Source organism: Phoenix dactylifera, chromosome 16 (genome assembly GCF_009389715.1).
Source record: "Phoenix dactylifera cultivar Barhee BC4 chromosome 16, palm_55x_up_171113_PBpolish2nd_filt_p, whole genome shotgun sequence".
Classification (NCBI taxonomy): Eukaryota; Viridiplantae; Streptophyta; class Magnoliopsida; order Arecales; family Arecaceae; genus Phoenix; species Phoenix dactylifera.
The window spans coordinates 3,400,751-3,421,723 of NC_052407.1; the positions used below are offsets into that span (position 1 = coordinate 3,400,751).

At 37.4% G+C, this 20,973-nt stretch overlaps 1 protein-coding gene across 4 annotated transcripts; it reads left to right on the forward strand.

Annotated features, from left to right (window-relative positions):
- Positions 1-397: 397 nt before the first annotated feature.
- LOC103718795 (protein MICRORCHIDIA 6-like) lies at positions 398-20,723 on the forward strand. 4 transcript variants are annotated; one of them, XM_026809168.2, is made up of 21 exons: positions 408-671; positions 786-892; positions 6,111-6,474; positions 6,574-6,648; positions 6,752-6,786; positions 7,317-7,395; positions 7,655-7,744; positions 7,832-7,907; positions 9,370-9,448; positions 9,577-9,711; positions 10,701-10,799; positions 11,259-11,360; positions 11,455-11,601; positions 12,868-12,960; positions 15,053-15,104; positions 15,306-15,417; positions 18,653-18,909; positions 18,988-19,103; positions 19,544-19,617; positions 19,973-20,015; positions 20,168-20,577. In XM_026809168.2, the coding sequence occupies exons 3-21, from the start codon at positions 6,120-6,122 to the stop codon at positions 20,276-20,278; spliced, it is 2,130 nt and encodes a 709-aa protein (XP_026664969.2). In that variant the 5' UTR covers positions 408-671; positions 786-892; positions 6,111-6,119; the 3' UTR covers positions 20,279-20,577. The 4 variants fall into 4 exon arrangements, with proteins under 4 accessions (XP_026664972.2, XP_008805991.2, XP_026664969.2 ...); XM_008807771.4 differs by lacking the exon at positions 786-892 and having other exon boundaries at positions 409-671; positions 6,111-6,144; positions 6,392-6,474; XM_026809171.2 differs by lacking the exon at positions 786-892 and having other exon boundaries at positions 398-671; positions 19,544-19,621; positions 20,168-20,723.
- The last annotated feature ends 250 nt before the right edge of the window (positions 20,724-20,973 follow it).

Sequence of the window (20,973 nt, forward strand, 5' to 3'; positions counted from 1 at the left end):
CCTCGGCTTATTTTTTGAAATAATCATGTAAAAATTATAAATTATTTAAAATTTTCAGTTTTCTTTGAATTTTAATTTAGTACAATCTAAATCATCATATTTTTAAATTCATTTAATTCAGATTTTGGCTATAAATTTCATCTGCTGTTGCGATGGAATTGTCCTATGATGTCATATAAGGATGAAATTGTCTCGTGATATACACCATCCTCTTCTGCAATATAAATCGGCCATGAAGTGGCAATTCCAACGATATTCGTAGCCGGATTCAATTTAAATAAATTTTAAAATTCGATATTTTGATTGTACTAAATTAAAATTTAAGAGAAAATTAAAAAACCTCTGATAGCGCAGTGTAATTCTGAGTGGATCTATAAAATCGCCCAGTTACGCTTTTATATTACCGTATTCTAGACGGAGTTGGCACCCTACGCGATCCCCTTCAAGAGCCACTTGGCTAGTCGGAGAGAATGGCGGAGCTAATTACTTTACTCTCCTCAACTCTTAAGGTTTCCGACCTCTCTCTCCCCTCCACCTCCGCTAATGGCTTCCTCCATTCGAAGAAAGGCCGAAGAAATCCATTCTATCAATGGCGGTGCTACCGATTCCGCGGCTCAAATTCGTCAAGAAGGCCTCGAGAACCGGTGGGAAGAGGATAGGCGGGCAACTAGGTACCCTCGATATTTAATTCTGTGGAATTCCTACTAAAGAGAATACGTATCCTCGTTATTCCTTCAAAAGATTCCTACATTTGATATTTGTCACCAAAAATATGTCTTTCTTAGATTTGAGGAAACTATTCTTGGGCCTGGATTGGGATTTGCTAACAGCGGCTGAAATCTCGGGCCTCCGAATCCATCGCAGTTAATCTCGGGCCTCCGAATCCATCGCAGTTAATCTCGGGATTCTTTTCCTATTCAAGATTGATCTACAGCTGTAACACTATATGGAATAGCAATGTTGTTTTTGTTTAGGACTCTTATAGGGTTGCTTCTTATATTATGACGCAATGAGTGACTTTTCTTCAGAGGCTTTCTCTCGGGTTTTTAATTGAGGCTTGAATTGATTCTTTTTCTTCTTCTTGTGCTTGTTTTTTTTGTTTTCCCCTCTCTATCTCCTTTCAAGTTCCTGTTTCACTCTTTACTCTTTTTTTTCATGAAACAACATGAAGTCTCACTTAAGTTCAAAATTCTTAACAAAGGTAAATATTATTTAATGTTTTAGCTATTGTTCTATTATTGACATCAATTTTTTATGTTCTTAACTTCTCTTTGTAGTGTTCTAAAAGACCGCCTACTTACATTATTTTCCTCCCTCATTTGTCCAAGTTGCTGATTTGTTCCTTCAAAAATCATTACTGTGGATTTATGTTTAATCAGTAGAGATTAAATTTGACTACCTTTTTGCTGTTTCTATTGTAAATATAAGCTCATGTATTGTTGGGAGAGGCAAAATTGAGGAAACCTTTCAGTGCTGGAAGTAAGGTCCACCGAACCGGTTCTGAGACCCATACCGGTCGACGGGCGAGTCGGTACAGTACCAAACCGGTACCATACTGACATACAGTAGGCTTGGATGCCCCAATTTTTTCTTAAAGTTTTTCGAGTTTGATTAATTGTTAATCATATTTTTAACCTTTTTAATGATTTTAAGTATAATTTGATATTTTTTAATATTTATATGATCTCGGTTTAACCTAAATTATGCATCTTGTTGTTTTAAAGTGATACAAAATATAAAATGATTAGTGAGATGTTGCATGCTACAATAAACAACATTAAATATCCTAATATCAACTAGTGATGTAAAAAATATAAAATAGTATAATCGATTATATATATTTAAAATACAACATATATACCGATATCTAAAATCTCGTCGAGTGGCGATGTCTCTCGTAGATATTCAGATCATTAGTATATTCACGTCGCATATCAGCCCACCCCTCTAGCTAAGTAACATTGTAGTCTTTATGTTCCCCATAACGAACGCGCTCTGAGTTATACTTTAGCTTTGAGAGGTGTCCTCTAGCTGATAATACGACTGTGGAAGGGCTTATCTGAATATGCCGGTAGCATAATCCGATCCGTAAGATGCTCCGAGCTGCATAGGATAGTAGCCATTAGAAGACGATGCCTCAGACACACCATATCCATATCCATATCTATATTAGACATGGGCTACCTGTGGCTGCAGGTAATAGGTTTCAGCATACGACTCGTAATATGATATTCTCAATGGATCCTACTCTATGTGCGAGCTTATCTGCAGCTGCATCGTGTCCTCCTGAATGACATTGAAGAGCCCATTTCTTATATGCAATAGTATCATCACAGGCTCTATCAAATCGTATACCATGGCCTTTATTTTGTATAGAATGCGTAAATTAGAACTCACCGGTGAATCGAAGACCATTCTATGGCTATGTCTCATAAATGATGGTCTCATGTTCTCCACTTTCTTTCTGGCCAGCAGATCCATGACCACTAGAACTGTCATCATTGCAGCTCTTGGTCTCTGAATCAAAGTAAACTGGATCCTTTATACTCTTCAGGAGGGCTGCAGGTGCCTTTTTTTTTTTTGGTATGCTGAGTAACTGCCTACTTACCCTTCATACGCCTCGTTGCTTGCTTATCCTTCGTGCCCCTCTCTGTCTGGCTATGTTGGGAGAATGTATGTCGCCCTTCTGACCGAGTCGACCGGTAGCGTAGTGGCCTCATTTAAGCATCTCTCGATCATATCTTTGAGAGGATGTCTCGGACAAGAAGTCGTGTAATGATCGGCTCTCCAGTGACTCCTATGGCCGTGGCTGATCAGCTGGAAGGATGCGTGCAATATTGCGATTTGCCTATTGCCCTGCCTCGATCCGCTTCGCTGGCTATAAAACTAGCCAGTCGTAGAGGCGATTCTTGCTTATCAAGCTCTGACTCCTGCTATTGGCCTACAAGCCATCCGATCATAGGATCATGCTCATCGTTAACGAAAGCACTATGGATCAGATCTATATACTTTAGTTCCACTTTCTTCTGAATGCACTTCAGCCTCAACCTCAGATTGTAGTGAATATATGCAAGGTCGTTGAGACGCTTCTGTGTCAGATAAAAAAATATATTTTTTAATCCAAAAATATATTTTTAATTTTAAAAATATATATTTTAAAAATTAAAATTTTTATATCATCGCGTAGATTATTTATAAATCTATAATATATCATAAAATTAAGCCAAAATCAAAAATTTTAGCACGATCTCTTCTTATTTTGCAAATTTTGAGGTATTTTTGGCGGAAAAAAAAAGAGAGAAAATGAAATAGGAGAGAGGAAGCACACCTTTTTTAGGATCGGATCCTCCTTCAATTGTGCTGAATCAGTATAATTTTCGTCATGGGGAAGGGAGGAACTATCCGAATGTTAGGAAGGCCAGAGAAACTTCTCGAGCTTTTCCAACAGTTCTTTAAAACAAAAGAGAGGGGGAGGAGGGCCAGCTCGGAACCAGCTCGACTCGGTGCGACTCCATGCCGGTTCGCACCGGTTCTGCATGGAACCGGCTGGTTCGGGTCAGTTCCGGCTGGTTCGGAACCGATTCTGGTTGGTTCGGAGCTGATCCCTAAAAAAGAGGCAAATCGACCCAATCTCGCACCGGGTCAGCTTGGTACGGGCCGAACCGAACGGTTCGGCTCGGTTCGGCAGACCTTGGCTAGAAGCGTCCTTGGTGCATATTCGGATGTCCTAAAAGCATTGGTAAATGATGGAGATCCTAAGAAACATATTTATTTAGGATATGAATGTGGATTATGTGCTAGAAGTTTCACAAATTATCATAGTAAAACTGTAAGTTCGATTATCATGTCATCTATAGAGTGATACTTTTCCTTGCTTGCTTATTGGCAAGCTTACTCCACGAATTCGTAATGAATCACTTTAGATTATAAAGTGGTTTAACCAGGTCAAAGTAGATTCTAAGGAAGTCAAATGCCCTAGATTTGAGAAGTGCTTTAGGATTTTTGAAGTTCAAGAAGTGGTTGCTATATTATAAGGGTTTTTATTTGGACACTATGTGTTGAAATAGGGGGATTTGTATATGCTTGTATGAAATGCTTCACTACTATCATGCCCTCTTGATAAACAATGTCTAAAGAAAAAAACAAAAGAAAAGAAGAATTATGTTGCACAATAATATGCCAAGGTTGGTTGAACTATCCAATAAAGCTCCCTAGCCAGAGCCCAACTAGGGTCCAACACCCATTTTGATTTTCTTCAGGATCCTACACTTGTACGTGCATTCCAAGTACGTGCATTCCAAGCACTTCTTCATTATAACTGATTTTGAGAGATTTGTTTTGATATACCTCCACCCCCAACTTATTTTGCTTGTGTTGGCTAACTTATGGACCATAAGCTGCAAAATTGATGTTATTTTGTCACAAAACTAACACATATTATTTAAATATTCTAACCTACCATTTAGTTTTTATGAAATTTCAAAGTATATATTGGTTCTTCTAGTTTTATTTCTTAGCAACTATCTTATACTTATTGTGCTACTCTAGCTTTAGAAGTTTATTTTGTGCCAGTACATGTTTTGCTATACTGCTAGCTAATTGTACATCAGTCATAATTATTTTCTCACTATAGTTTTGGATCAACAAAATTGCATATGCTATGGTTTAATTATTTGTTGAATCTTTCTACTTTTGAAACATAAACATTGCATTATTGAGCAAAATATCAGGCATACCAGCCCTAAGTTGTTTTATGAGAGGCCGATATGCCTTAGACTAGGCTTAACTATCCCTGTACCACTTGTATAGCCCTATGGACACTCCTTTTTCAAGGCTTCTAAAAGTGTTGACACTTTGAGAAACTTGGAAATGGCACCACGCAACTTGACATAGTTGGTTCCACTTTAAAGTGTCCTGTTTATGTTAGCAAAAACTGTCGACACTTGGGAACTTTTCTTTTGGAGTGTCATGCAAGGGACTAGGGGCAGCAATTTACTTTGCCCATCAGGTACCCGACCCGACCCTAATGGGGCAAGTTTAGCCGACTTGAAGTAGACCGGGGCGGGTACAAGTAATTGTAAAGCCCACTCTGAACCCAACCCGGATATACATGCTCTTCACGAATCCTCTCCTCAAGGCAAAAAAAAATGATTTGTATGTTAAAAAATGATTTTGTAGCTTTATCTTATCCGATCCATTCAACCTGCTCTATTTAACTCTACCCGCCTCACCCTGCCTCGCCATGAGGCAAGTATGGGGCAGGTACGGGTAATGGCTTACTTGACCTATACCTGGTCCATTGCCATCCTTACAAGGGACTATTAATTTCAAGTGTTGGACACTTTAAGCAAAGTGTCCTTGTATTTGTAATATAAAGTTATCAAGGACACTTTTGGTTTGGTTATCAAGCAAAGTGTCCCCCGCACGGGTAAGTGCATGGGGAAATGTGCAGGGAAGCACGCCTGCGCTAGGCATCGTGCGGGGAAAAGCGCTTGCATGCGTGGGGTAGCACACCTCGTGCTTTAGGCAGCGAGCCCGCGTGCGGGGAAGCGCGCCTGCCGCGTGGCATTGCACGGGGTGCGGGGAAAGTGCCCGTGCGTAGGGAAGCGTGCCCAAACACGCGGCATCGCGCGGGGAAGTGCGCGGGCGCGCTGGGAACTGCACTGGCTCGTGCCCGCACGCAAGGAACCATGTAGACCGGTTCAGTACTGGTTTGGTACGGCCCGAACCGGTACCGAACCAGTCCGGATCTCCACCGGTACACCGACCGGTACCGGTTCGCTAGGCTATGAAGTACATCTAGCTAAATATATATTATTCTAGGTTAAATTTTGTTCATATGCCTTTCTCAGGCTCAGGCTTGAGACTTGAGAGTTTTGACCTTTCATTTAATAGTTGTGCCATTTTTCTTTCCAAGACTGTTATATTGATTGTTGACTTCTTTGCTCAAATTGAAATGCTAGTCTATAAAATCTCTGAAAGGATATTGTTTTCTTAGAAATGTGCCATGTTTTGCCAAATAATATTGTCCACAGATTTTCTTCATTTCTAAATTTTGATCTTTATATTGTTTTTCCCTTTGTTTGATTTTATTGTTTTTTGGTTTCCAGACTTTGGACATGAGCTTTCCAGACATATGCAATGGTAAGGAAACTGAAGTAGCATATGCGAAAGATAATAAACCTCATTTAGCATCAACTGTTGTTCAAGAGAAAGAATACTATACTAGTGCAAATGATGAATCAACTCCTCCAAATTGTGATGTAACACAAAGATTTGATGAAAAAGGAGCCCAAGATATTGTAGTTGGAGTCCCAGATAGATCAATAATGGCAAGCGAACAGAGTTTTTCTGCTAATATTAATGGTTTCGATCCTACATCTGCTTTTAGTGGTATTTCTGCACGACTGAGCCGGCAATTCTGGAGTGCTGGTGATTACGAAGTCAGACAAGCTCATGGACTAGCATATCAAGGTGTTTTACTTTCACTTTTCTTTTACTTTGCTGCTGTTTTCTCAGAGTCTCTTGGTTGACATTTGCTAATTATATGAATGCTTCTTCTTGTGCTTACAGATGGTCAAAATCGTTTATGTGTCCATCCCAAATTCCTCCATTCTAATGCTACTTCACACAAGTGGGCTTTTGGTGGTATGGCTATTGTGACATAGATTTTCTTGATTGATGCTTATCTTGTAGCACCAAAATTCACTGACAAAAATTTGCATTGTTTTTTTTTAATTTCTTATTCCAGCTATAGCTGAACTTCTTGATAATGCAGTCGACGAGGTAGATATCTACTTTTATTATTTTCACCAAAGATCTCTGACTTTTAATTACAAATTGATTTTTAGAGGTGATTCCCAGAAGATTTCATATCATAGAAAATTGAACTAAATATTGTACTCAGTTGGCGTATGTGGTATAATCCATACCCGTCATGTGAGTGCATGTGTGTGCATGTGCACATGCGCATGTGTGAGTGCACTTGCATGTGCATGGTGGTTGCAAGTGCATGCATTTGTGCATGAGTGTGATGCACATGCATGCTTAGATGTCAGTGTGTGCTTATGCTTGTGTGATTGTGTGCATGTTTGCATGCATTAATGCATGCCTGCATGTGCACCTTTATGCATGTGTGCACAAGTGCATGTGCGTGTGGGTGCGCGTGCATGTGCTCGTGCGCGCACGCATGTCCATGTGTGTTTTTATCGGCCTGCCCAAGGGTTGCTATTTGCTTAAGTCAGTTTAACTATTTCTTACAACTCTGTACTCCAATAATCTGCTTAAATTTCTCTTATGTTGTTTCCATGGAATAGATACAAAATGGTGCTGCCTTTGTCATTATAGATAAAATTGCAAATCCACGAAATGGAAATCCTGCTTTGCTGATTCAAGGTGCTTGTCTCTTTGCTTTGCCTTACCAAGAAAAAAAGTATATTATTTTTGTGGCTCTTGTATCTTCAATCTAAAGCTGATCATGGGCCGTGCTTAGGCACCGAAAATATCAAATTTTACATAGGCCTGGCCTAAAGTCTGATTAAAAAATGAATAAAGTTTAGGCCCACGGCCTAGCCTATGATCGTCTCTACTTCAATCTTATGTTTTTTAAGTGTGTTTACTGAATTTTCCACATCTAATGGGGGTTTTTCTTAAGATGATGGAGGTGGGATGGATCCAGAATCCTTGCGGCGTTGCATGAGCTTTGGTTTTTCTGATAAGCAACCATGTTCTTCCATTGGACAATGTATGGATCATTTTCCAATCATTTTACATGTTATATTTATCATTATACTAGTTTGTAGTTATACTAATTGGTCAGAATGTAGGCCAGATGGAAATGGTTTCAAGACTAGCACTATGCGACTTGGGGCAGATGTTATTGTTTTCACCCGCAGCAAGCATGAAATGTAATAATTCAGAACCTTATGGCTCATTCTACTAAATTTTATATCTGTACTATTTTTAAGGCACAAATTTGTTACTTTTCAGACAAGGGGTCTGATATGATATAATTATACTATTGATATATTGAGATGTTGGTACTAATATAGTTTCTAAGTAGCATATATTTAGCTTAAGAATCTCAAATTTCTACAAACCCAATCTCAGAAAATCTAAATATTCTTTTTATAACTCTAAGAGATCACCAATTCACAATAATGTTGAGTAAGATAAAATGTGCCTGGGAGAAACTGGGAAGACAATTTTACTTTTATGTTCATACATTGATGAATTATTTTGATGTTAAGGATCTACTTTATGTGGTTTATCTATAACACTTGTGCCTCTTTTTCAGCCATCCTTGGTGCATCTCTTTCATCCAAGATATGTCATTCAACTGTTAAGGCACAACAGATAGGCTAGCAACGTTCTAGATAGTCTTGTGAGGTTATTAGTAAGATACAAGTGTGCAAGGCTATTTTTTGTCTCTGCTTTCCCACACACACGTCAAACTAGTTTAAAGGTACAAAGTACAAACTAATATGTCAGGTCAGGGTTTTGTATCCTCTTTGAGAAGGTCTTCTCATAGTGCAAACAATTTTTCTAACAGTGTTGTTATCACAGAGTTTCATGTCCCTCTGCACCTTCTAAAATGGATTTTGAGATTATTTATGCTGCTGTTTTGTAAAAATATTGTCAAATGTTAGCTTATATGACAAACAATTGAGTTTATGGAGTATTCATAATAAACAGCAATCAACATAGATATTTAGAATGATTCGTGATCCTCAAATTGCATTTATTTTTTTTTTGTTCAAAAATATGGTATATCCTTAAGATATTTCTATACAGCATCATAGAGCAGTTAAAATTGGTCCATGTTAAAAAAAGAAAGCAGTATATCTTAGCATGTAAGTTGCAATTTTTTATAAACCATTGTACCTTTTGCACCTATGTTGTTGAGTGTCAACATGATACATAATTACATGTGTAGTATGTTGCCCCTGACAGCCGTGAGCACAATATGCATTATTTTAGTCCTTGCGTTCAACAAAATGAGCTGTACAAACAAGGGATAAATTTAAGAACAAATCTAGATGTCCGGTCTCTTCCTTAAGGTAGCACTGTCTGTGTTAATCACTTTATGAGCACTGCCTTTCAGTCTTCTAAAGCATGTTCGAACATGGTAGACTTGCACCATACTCTTCCTCTTCTTCTTCTTCTTCTTCAAACTTCATTTCTAAATCTAATAAATCCAAGAACAAATCTAGATGTCTGGTCTCTTCCTTAAGGTAGCACTATCTGCGTTAATCACTTTATGTGCACTGCCTTTCAGTCTTCTAAAGCATGTTCGAACATGGTAGACTTGCACCGTACTCTTCTTCAAACTTCATTTCTTAACTGACTGAACATTTTCTCTGCCTTCAGGGAATTGACTCAAAGTGTCGGACTGCTTTCCTATACCTTTCTAAGACGGACAGGTTGCAATGACATAGTTGTACCATTGGTAAGAGTCTAATGAAGTCCTTAATTTAATTCTTTTATTCCCGTCAGCAACTGTCTTGTAAATATTTGTAATTATGGATGATTTTAGAAAAATATTTGCTTGACAATAAAATTATTTTGCTTTTGTAGGTGGATTACAGATTTGATCCATCCAGTGATGTATTTAAAAGGTTATTCCGACATGGTCAAAAGCAATTCTCCTCCAATTTGTCTATGCTCTTAAAATGGTCCCCTTTTGCTACAGAAGATGAGCTCCTAAAGCATGTAAGCTGCATATATGTTTTCTCTTTGTTCGGTTCTAACCTGTTGAATGCATGAAACGTTGCATTTTACCATGTAGAAGCATATAAAATTGTCAAATGTTTTCTAAATTATCGACACATGGAAATATCTTGCTCGCAATGTTACACTAGTAAATGAAATATTAGAAATCGAGCAAGAACAAACAGAAGATGACCCAGGATGTTTAAAGATAAATCTAAAAATAAGTAATAGCTGAAATGTTTAGTTATTATTGATAGGGATTCCTTCAGCTATAAACTTTACTCTTGAGAGTGTCTCAGGGGGAAAGAGATAAAAGAAAAAAAAGACAAATAGAGAAGGAGGAAGAAGGGATAATAGAGAGGAGAATGGTGTTCCACAACCACATGAAATGTGCATGACAAAAGGGCCGCATAAGGAAGGAAGAAAAACAGAGTTTGCCGTTGGTACTTCTTAATGGTGCCATAAAGATCTTGCTTCTGAATCAAATCTTTTGAAAGTGATTAGGTCTGGAATGACTGCAGTGCCTTCATCTCACTTTTATGTCACTTATAATGTGTATAAAGTATAAACAAAGCACCAATTAGGGACCATATATCCACTGTCAGTGGTTTGTAGTGCTCTTAAACCTGAACTTTGACACATATCAAATGTCTTCATACCTGAGCCAACCACAAAAAGGGTGGCTAGTAAAGATGCAACCTTACTAACTAGACAGCAGTTTATTCAAGGTGATGAAGGCCTTATATATTTGTATAATACTGTTTCTTCATTCTATTTCTTGTTCTCCTGATGAATTCTTTTAATTCTTCATTTGACAACTGAACTTATATCCAAGCACTCAAAATCCTACTTCTTAAGGTTCCATTATCTTCGAGAAAATTCATTTGCAGGATTGCTAGTGATATGTACATTAGTTTCTAAATTCTTTTTTTCTTTTCCTTTTTTCTTGTCCAAACATTAATCTTGCAGTTCCTTCATATCCTGTGCAGTTCAATGACATGGGGAACCATGGTACAAAAATTATTGTGTACAATTTATGGTTCAATGATGAGGGGAAGATGGAACTTGATTTTGAATCTGATACAGAGGTCAGCAAAATGTTGTTTACCTTCTAATAAGTGGAATTTATTTTTCCTTTACATGAGTATTGCAATAATTTTTAGGATGATTATAGTTGGTTAAGCTTGTGGTTTTTATTTATGCAATGATTTATTCCAAAAGTTGCTGGAATTTTTATACACTTAATTTATTGTGAAAATGGAATTATCATGAATACAGATACCCATGCTCACAGACACATCACACATGTGACTTGCATGCATACATGCACTTAAGCAAGTGCACATGCACATTCACACACTGTCATCGGCATTTTGACATATATATTAATATAACAAATCTTCTGTTTTCTTGTTATTTTGCCTAAATTTGAACACAATTTCGTATCTATTATCCCAGCTGGGTTTCCGAGGGAAGTAACAATTTCTTCCTCAATTGGGTATATTAGAGTTGTTTTGTTAAAATGCCCTTCTATTTTTCGGTTGCAGGATATTATGATCAGTGGAGCACCTAAGCCTGTGCAAACTAATAGCATTTCAAAGATGCTAACTCAAAATCATATTGCAAATCGACTCCATTTCTCCTTGCGAGTAAGTTCTAAACTTTTAAGTTTAATTTCTGGATTTTTTTCTTAAACTTTTTTTATATAATTTTCTGTTAACTTTTGCCTTTAAAATCTTACAGGCATACTCCACCATCTTATATTTACACTTGCCCAAATTTTTTAAAATTATTCTGCGTGGGCGAGTAATTGAGCATCACCGTATAGCTAGTGATCTTAGATATTGTGAATGCATCAAGTATATGCCACAAGTTGGGGGAAGGACAGAGGTTTGCCCTGGACTTTAGCATTTCCTTAATGCCTGCACTTTTTCTTCAGTTATATTGCTTGTCTAGCTATGTCTTATATGCTTTCTGAACCCGAAAAAGGAAAAAGAAGTATCTTGAAAGTGGGTAGTAACCATCCCAGAATATCCATAGACATAATCATGCCTTTCAAAATTATTTGGAGTGGATGTACATATCTTTATCTGCCATTCTTGTTTAGTAAGGGATACTGCATCACTGTCTGTATTCTTCTCCCAGATAAAACTCTTATCTAGAATGAAGTTGAACAATCAGGACTATGATCCCATCTCAGTTACCAGGCTCATGTCCACAATGACAGAAATCATTTTAGAAATTTAGTTCTTCATATCTTCTCTTCTTTGTAATAGTGTTTGAAACCAAATGACTGAAGTTGCAAAATCAGATAACATTTTTGTGATGATGGAAAGTAAATGGGATAAAATACACAAGACTTTATCTTATTTGTAACATTTCAGTCAATATTGTCTCAATTTCTTTTATCTGATACCCAATTGAAGTGCTGAGAATATGTTATCAAGGACTCAAGCATGAATGTGCAGAAGATTCTCACGTTTGTTGGTTCCACCTTTCTGCCATTTTTTTATTTGGAGAGTGGATATTGCCGAGCTAGAAAGATTCCAAAAATTCAATTTATTGTGCTGACTTTCATATGCTCTTCAACAATCAATAGACTTTTTTGGTAATAAAAAATTATAGGCCGTTTTAAAGCAAATAACTCCTGACATGTGCATCTGAACAAGGTTTTGGAAACATTAAGATATGGGAAAAATACATTTTTAACTAGTCCAGCAGGATAATCTGCAATTAATCTAGAACATATGAAAGGCTTACCCGCTCAACCACGACTGCAACCACCAAATCATTGCAATAACCTCCTTAACTAGGTTAACCACAACCTCATGACTTTTCTTAGGATTCAAGGTTCTAGGCTTAGACTCATCAAGGTTATCCTGTGAATATCGGAACCATGTGTCAAAGAAAGCCTTGATTATGGATACATGATTTTGACCATTGAATCAGATAAAACCACCTTAGGTTCAACCATGGAGAATGTGTTTTTCTCTAGTATAACAATAAACATCATTTATTGGTAAAAATAAGGATGTAAAAGTACATTGCTGGTATCCTCTTGTTGCTTTATTATAATACACACACACACACACATAATTAAGTGCTAGGTTTCCAATTCTCAAAATTTACTCTGTTTTCTTTTCTCCTTTAATTCAGGCCGAGGTCATCACAACCATCGGATTCCTGGAGGGTGCCCCAGAAGTTAATGTTCATGGATTTAACATATACCATAGAAATCGTCTTATATTGGTGAGACTTGCTCTTCCATTTTAGCTTCGTAGCAACGAATACCTTAATTTGATTGTGAGTCAAAATTACATCTGTATTTCTGAACAGAAGTTCACTTGCAATTTTATTAGCTTCTGCTAATTTATTTCGAAAGTGCTTTCAGTGTTCTTGTAACAGCTCATCAAAAATTTTCATGTAAAAGATTTGCCGCATGCACGCTTGGTTTATCGTCAAACCTACATCAGTCACTAGTTGGTTGCATTGAGTCTCAGTTACTTTTTGGGCCGCTTGAGGAGGCCATTAATGGCTTCTCTAAGTTCAGCTTTGCCTGCTTTAGAACTGATCCTCTTTAGCCATTCGCTGCATTGATTGCTGCATGCAGATGCTTAACATCATCTGCATGTGGTTTCAATTTCACTTCATATGGTTTCAATTTCACTTCATATGTGCACTGCTTCCAATTCACTTGATCAGACAGCAGTGTTAGTTTACTTTTTTAACCAGCTTGTTCCATTGCCAGTTAACTTTGTCAGCCAACTATGCCAGCTGGTAGCCCATGTCATACATCTTCTCAATTTGCAGTTGACACCATCAAGATCTTCATTTCACAGTATAACTTTGTGAAGAGTGAAGGCTATCATTTCAGCATATCTATTTGCAGCTTAAGGCTCTTTTTTGGTTTAGCACTTACTTGCTAAGACATCTACATAGTCATCTTCGTTGACACGTTTGACATCTATGGCTACCACATCGGCTCCATTATGTTTTCTCATGCCATTTTATTTTTCTTGAGGACTTGCCTTATCGCCAGAATTATTCATTTGATTCATCAACTCCATTGACGTTTGTTTATGCTTATGGACCCTTCATCTTAGCTAAGTGTTCTTGTGGATTTTGTTGTTTATACTTTAGAAGCAACAGTTTTGCCTCCCCTTATATGATCCCATTTAGTCCAAATGTTGTCACCTTCTTTATTGATGAATGAACCATACCATCATTCTTGTGGAAATCTCTTGGTATATAGTCAAACTTGAGTTTCATAAGGGTATTAGGATGCTAGGGTCAATTGAATATGTTTGTGCTCACCTCTAGTATTTAAGATTGACCTAATGCCTGCTAGGTACTTACGTGTCGTCCAAAGACTTACTTTAGCCTCTGTTTTTGTTTGTTATCTGTTGTTTGCACCATCTATCTCATTCAAATTTCTAACTTCAGCTTCTTTTTAGGGGAAAAAATATGCACCTTTATATCCCTAATCTATTTAATTTTTCTTTGTGTTTTCTCTATGCGGTTTTGATTGTTTGACTATCCCTTTTTTATGTTTGTCACCTGTGGATGTATTCAACTTGAATAACATTTCTGAAGTCTGAACAACTTATATAACAAAACTTCTAGGTTTGATGTGAATTATGAAAGCTGAAGTCTGATCTTTAATTTACTCAGTAGGTTATTGAATTGTCATTTTAATTTTTTTTCTTCTGTTGGATACACTCTGAAGATGCTTCTAGATTTGGTATCTGCTTTATCTAACTCAGCTAGCAAGTCTTAACAGGTTTGACATGATTACTTTCACATTCCAATCGGTTAATTGTTTAAAATTGGCATGAAATTTCGTATTAAACAGCTTTGGTATATTTTAACAGTATAGCAGTACTTAAGGCATATAGTAGTTTACGGTCCAAAGAATATCTATAATATGGTCACAGTTTGAGGAAAGACAATGACAGCACTTTGTCCCCATCCAAAGAAGGGTTGGGAGCAAGTATAGCATAGGCTTCTCTGCATTGAGAGGTAAAATTAATTTTCTGGGTTTTGAGCCTCAGATTGTAGTTTGTTCCTCCATTTTGGTTTTGTGCATATCTTTTTACTTTTTTGATGTTTTTTTAAGTTCATGAAAAGAAACTTTGTTAATGACAGTGCTAGTTTGAGGTTTTATCATTAGGCCCATCTTGCTTGCCACGAAGCCATTCTAGATGAACATTTGTTCAAATTTTATTTTCAATGTTTATGTATCTGGGATAATGATTGTATATTCTACAATTCATCTTGCTATTTGTGAATCCATATTCTTTTCATCTTTTTCCCTTTGTAATCATGTGTTTTATTTTTTCAGCCTTTCTGCCAAGTTGTTAACTCTACAGGCAGCAAAGGTAGAGGTATTGCTGGTAAGTGTTTGAAATAATGAATGTTTTACACAATGTTAGCATTAGGTTATGCTTTTTTTTGTCAAGGCTCTAGCTTCTATTTATATGAAGTTTGTTAGTTCAAACTTGCCTAAACTGGTCAAATGGGTATTACTGTTTTCATTCTTCTGTGTGAACTCATCCTGATTACTTGATTTTTTTCTAAATTTTTGGGTTTGTCAGGTGTACTAGAGGCAAACTTTATTAAACCTACACATGACAAGCAAAGTTTCGAAAAGTCGACCCTTTATCAAAAACTTGAATCACGCTTGAGGGAAATGACCTATGAGTATTGGTACGCTCTGGTTCCAGCTAATTGCTCATGGAGTATATTTGTATGAAAATGTAGAATTTTTAACGCACATCCACCATGTAAAACTCATCTCTTCTGCAAATTAGGGAACATGCTAATTAGGGAAACTTGCAGTGCTTTTCTGGTGTACATGATATAGCTTCTTAATATGGTTAGTGTGCTAGTAGATAATCATTGGAAAGCTGAAAGGTATCTACTTGAGAAGGAGAATAATAAAATGATAATTGATGGCACCATATGCCAAGATTGCTTGATTATGATTTCCTGATCATGACAGTGTTACATCCAAGGTCCGCCGTACCGACCGTATCGACCTACCGGTGGGCATCCGTATCGATGTACTGGTGAGCGACGGTACCGTACCGGTTTGGCTAGTTCGGGCCAAAACTCAAAAAAAATTTGGAACTGGTTCGGGCCGGTACCGGTTCGGTACGGGCCGGTACCGATCGGTACGGATTGCGAATGGTCGGAACTGAAAAATATAGCTATACCGTACCGGTTCTGTCTGGTACCGATACGTACCGGCCTGTACCAACCGATACGGCAGACCAAACTTACATCTGTTACACCCACCATCACATATTGTGACAATAGTAATGTGTTCATTCCAGCAATCAAGAATCTCTATGCATATCTAGGATTCAATAGATGATTGTGGTTTTCTTCAATGACATTATCTGCTCTGAAGCTCAAGCTTTTATCTCATCTGCTATTCATCATGATAACTTTTCAGTAAAGACTCATACCAACTAGTGCTTCTGATTGTTTATTAAGAAATACTTTTACGTATGATCTCTATGGTAATATTTGAGGGGGATGCATCCCATTTGTTTGTGGACGTCATCATCTCTAAATTCTCATCTTTTAGCTCATCACTTTGCATCCTTGTTATGAAGTTTCGCATGCTTGGTACTTTCCTCGTGAAAAAACTGTCCATGTGCAATGTCATGGGAAGTGCTTACTATACTTACATACTATTGTGGCGTTCAAAACTAATGCATCCTTTCTATTCTCTGAGCTCTAGCTCACTTTCTACTTTGGTGACCATTCCACTACTGTACAATCAACATGCACCGATGTTTTGTATTTCTGTTTATCGTATTATCCCATTCCAAATAACACTCCATGCATCAGCTTAGGATCTAACAAAGACAAATGAAAAATAACAAGTTTAATTTAATCTGGTAAAGGTAATGTTCTACTGAAATGGTTATCAGTTTTATATTCAAGTGCTTCTTATTTCTCTGGGCCTTATTTTTGCATAACATCTAGTACATGTCTCAGTACATCATGACCACCGCTTTGACCTCATGTATGAGCTTGTTGGTTATTTATAAATAAGAACTTTGCTTTCATCTTTGTTAAATATGGAGAATTGAATGGAAAACATGATCAGGCTTTCAAGTTGCATGTCCAATGGGAGTGGTGATTGGATATCATTGGGCTTGGGTTTGAAGTGATCCTCTTACCTTCTCGGTCTCAATCTTAACCTGACCTTGACCAGATCCACCAGGGGGTTGGCTCTATCCGACTCGAAGCTGTCTGGCACTTCTGAACCTAAGACCATTTGTTATTTCAAATGACCTAATCAACTGGTCAAGAGCTGAAACAGAGAGAGAGAATGTGGGAGAATAACCCCACTAAACTCTGATAAAACATTATGGTCATGGATGAAGATGGTGAGTGGACCCTAAGAAGCTATACTTGTGATTAGTTGCATGTGTTTTTTTATAATTTGAGATCAGACATCCAAACAGATGATCCACATCATTCATCATGGCTACAACATCATGTCTACAACCAAAATTTCAAGTGTATCTTCCTACATTTGCATTCTTGTAACTAGACGAAGGGCTTTATAGAGAAATAACAAATGATTTGTTTAATCTATGAGACTATATGATTTTAGACTACCCAAAGGACTTGATTTTCTTTTTCCCCGTTATGTTCTGAGATAGGTAGAGTACAATGGACATTGTAGATCACTCATTTATCCTCAAAGAATGTTAGAGAGAGGGTGTGAGGGGTGGGGAGTGGGAAGAGAGAGATGATGGCAATGAGGTACCAGTAAAAAAAAGGGTGTAATGAGGCACCAGTAAAGAAAAGGGTGTAGTTCTATAGTTATAGATCACTATTATATAAGGATTTAGCTGATTGATTTTTAATTTTGATTCCCTAGAGTGTTTGAGAAGTCTATTTTGGCTGTGTGATTATTATCGAATAGCCTAGTTTAATTTTTTGGTTATCCTGTGCCTTGAAGAATATATTGTCACGGACCTCCCTGATCAATTTACTTGCTCATATTCATGGCCCAAATTGAGTTGTGGCTCTGACCTGAACTTCGAAGTTTAAAATCAGGGTCAAAATGCCTGGCCTGAACATTTTCTCAACTTAAAATAACATAAACTGCCTTGGACAAAGTTAGGTCAGGATAGTTGGACTACTTGATTGTTTTGAAAATTGCAACCTCCAATGCCCACTTTTAAGGTCTTTTTCCTGTCAATAAACCGCTCTTCTTCTTCATTTCTTGTTCTTAAAAGAATTTTATCTGTTTTTCCAAATTGACAACTCTTAGGGATCACACCATGCATTTATCGAGCTTTTAGTACCATACTCTGGATCAGATGATACCCATAGAATGAAAATAGAAGAAAGACTCATGCACTGCCATGTGAGATTATTTGGTGGCGTGACTTGATTGCTTTATTCTTGAAACCTCATAGAATATGTCGACTTTAGCACAAAGGCAGCTGGTGAAGGTATATTGCAAAATCCCAGGCTTCAAGGCATGCTTATCGCTATCTTTTATTGTTAAAATGAACTATAGTATAGTAGAAGCAAGGCTGAAGAAAATGGGTAGAACCTTTTTTAATTAAATGTGGTTAATCCCTTCTTTTTCACATTACAAATTGTAAGTGTTTTCTAAGAATTAGTAGCAAGTTAAGCTTCCAAAACTAATTGTGATATAAGAATATCAGTGTTTGTGTATGTTGCTAATTGTTTTATCTCCATTCTCTATACCTCCTATCCTTATATTGGAGATATTACTTTATATCCTTCTACCTCTTTTTTTTTATAAAAAAAATTGAAAGCTTCTTTGATTTATAGAAGAGTATTTTACTACTTTATTATCAATATCCTGGCAGAGGTGTCTTATGCATCCCCCCCTCTTACTCGCTCTCACACACTCTGTACTTTTCTTTTTTGATATTGGCAGGGAGTGTCATTGCCATTTGGTGGGTTACACCAAAAACTTTTCCTGTATAGCCCGAGCTCCTAATGCTGCTCTCCATCCACTGCCTCCCTCAGGATGCAGTGTAGGACCAGTAGTAGTGAATCCTAGAGCTCCACAAGTTCCAAGACACAATCCCTCTATCCTATCAGCAACCGTCCAGGTTGTGACTGGACTCTGTGCTGCATCATGCTCAACACAGGGAGAATATATGCACAACTGTAGTGCCAGTTCTGCAACAGGTGCTTCCTGTACATCTTGTACTTTTAAAACAGATGTTCATTGCATGAAACTTACGCTGGTTGTGACATATGAAACAGGTTTGATAGAGAAAAGGAGAGGTGAGATTATTGCAGGATTTGAACGGTCGAAAAGGCAGGCTCTGTCTTGTGAAAAGGAAGCTGGGATTGTAAAAAAATTCCGTCGGCAAAACAAGGTAGGATGATGGCCATTTATCTTTTCAATGTCCTGCAAAATGGTCTCCATGCCCATAATTCCCAATAATTTTAATTGCCTACTAAGTCATCAGCAGTTGAATTCTGCCCCGCAAAATATCCCTTTTGAGTGGAAAAAAATAAAAATAATCGGAACCTTTGGAGCAAAAGACTTTAGTATTGATGATGTGGAAAGTATGTTGGCTCCACTTCAACATAGAAGTGATGAAAGAAATTCCTTCATAGTTATTTGAACTATTGTTCATCAGTTTCGGCCTTGAAATTGAATAATATGACCCTCCAGATGGGAGGGAACAAAAAAACCTTGTATGCACCTACTACAAACAAAAAAAATGCATGTATGCATGGTAGGAAGAAAAATAATGGATATTTTTTGGAAGCCAAGAATAACATCGCTGATTTCTATCAATTCTTTTGGCAGTTTGGTAATGATGTTGGGCAGCGGCGAGCACAGATTTTAGCTATGATGCAGGAAAATAAGAAGATTCATGCAGAGTGGGTAAAACAGAAGCAATTTTGTTTCTGGAGAGAGCAATGCTCCTAGATTTTCATATTCTCTTTCCTATTTTATATGTTGCTTGCTTAATATAGCTATTCATCTTCTGCAGATCGGATAATTTGTTAGATGATATTAGCACACCTATTCGACCTGTAAGTGCCAATGCTAGCTCATGGCACTTACGGTTGTTATGGTGGTTACATGCAGGAGCTTTTCTTTTAGAAACTATTACATGTCGAAGTTTCTTGAGCTGTTTGCCATGCATGTTCCACAATTCCATAAGAACATATTAGCTCTCAATTTAACTGAAGGATTTTAATTTTCGTAATCCCTTGTCTCTCACTTCTTCAGGTGTTTGCACTATGAGAAGATGCAGAAAGAGCTCTCTCTCAAGGTCAAATCTATAAATTCTGCAGACTTTTTTCTTAACTAAGCTTCCGAAATGCTTAACGAAATCTATGTGCCAGTTCAGTTATTTGTGTTTATCATAGATTTGGCACTATGCAATTTCTCTTGTTAGTAACTTATGGCCATTCTATTGGGCAGGCCCAAAAGCTTAGAGTAGAAGTTGAACGAGTTCAAAAGCTCTACGCGAACCTAACAGTGGAGCTCCTATCGATGGCCAATGTCAAGTTGGAAAATTATAAATGCATATAGGTCTTTTTTTTTTGGTACTTGTATATATGTTTTTACCTCCCTTTTCAGCATCACGAGTCTTGTCGGGCATTGATGGGGACATCAGAGCCCTTCATTCAGATGATCCTGAGCTTCCGGATTGAGTCAGACCCGGATTGGGTCCATTCGAGTCCAAATCATTTTTTTTTATTGCATTATTTGTTTTTGTCTTAGTCAAGTCAATTCGGTCAGTTGTTTTATTATTAGACTAGTCAATTGGGTTTATGTAATTGGGTCATTTTAGTGGACCGATGTTGGTAAGGGATTAATTGATGTAAGGGTCCAAATTTAGTCAGTGTCAATCGATTGATTTGGTCAATTGATTACTTGATTTGGTCAAGATGTAAGGTCTATATAAAGATCCCCTCTCTCATGTATGAGGTAATTGATGATTGAATGAAAAAATCCTAGCCTCTTTCTTGTTCTTTTTCTTTCTCCTCTTCTTTTCTTCCTGCGTCTTTATAACCTTTTCTTCCTTCTCCCTTCCTTGTTCTTCCTCCTCCTCTTTTCTTGCAGTTGTCTGCCATCAGCTTGGTATCAGAGTCTCAGCTTTGCCTCTGTTGCCAAAGCCTGGGATTCTGTTTTTGGACGGACCACCCCAATTTGTTCTCCACGTACGCTGCTGCTGCCACTTGAAACCACTGCCGCCCCCGCTGCGCAGCCTTCCTTTCCACCAT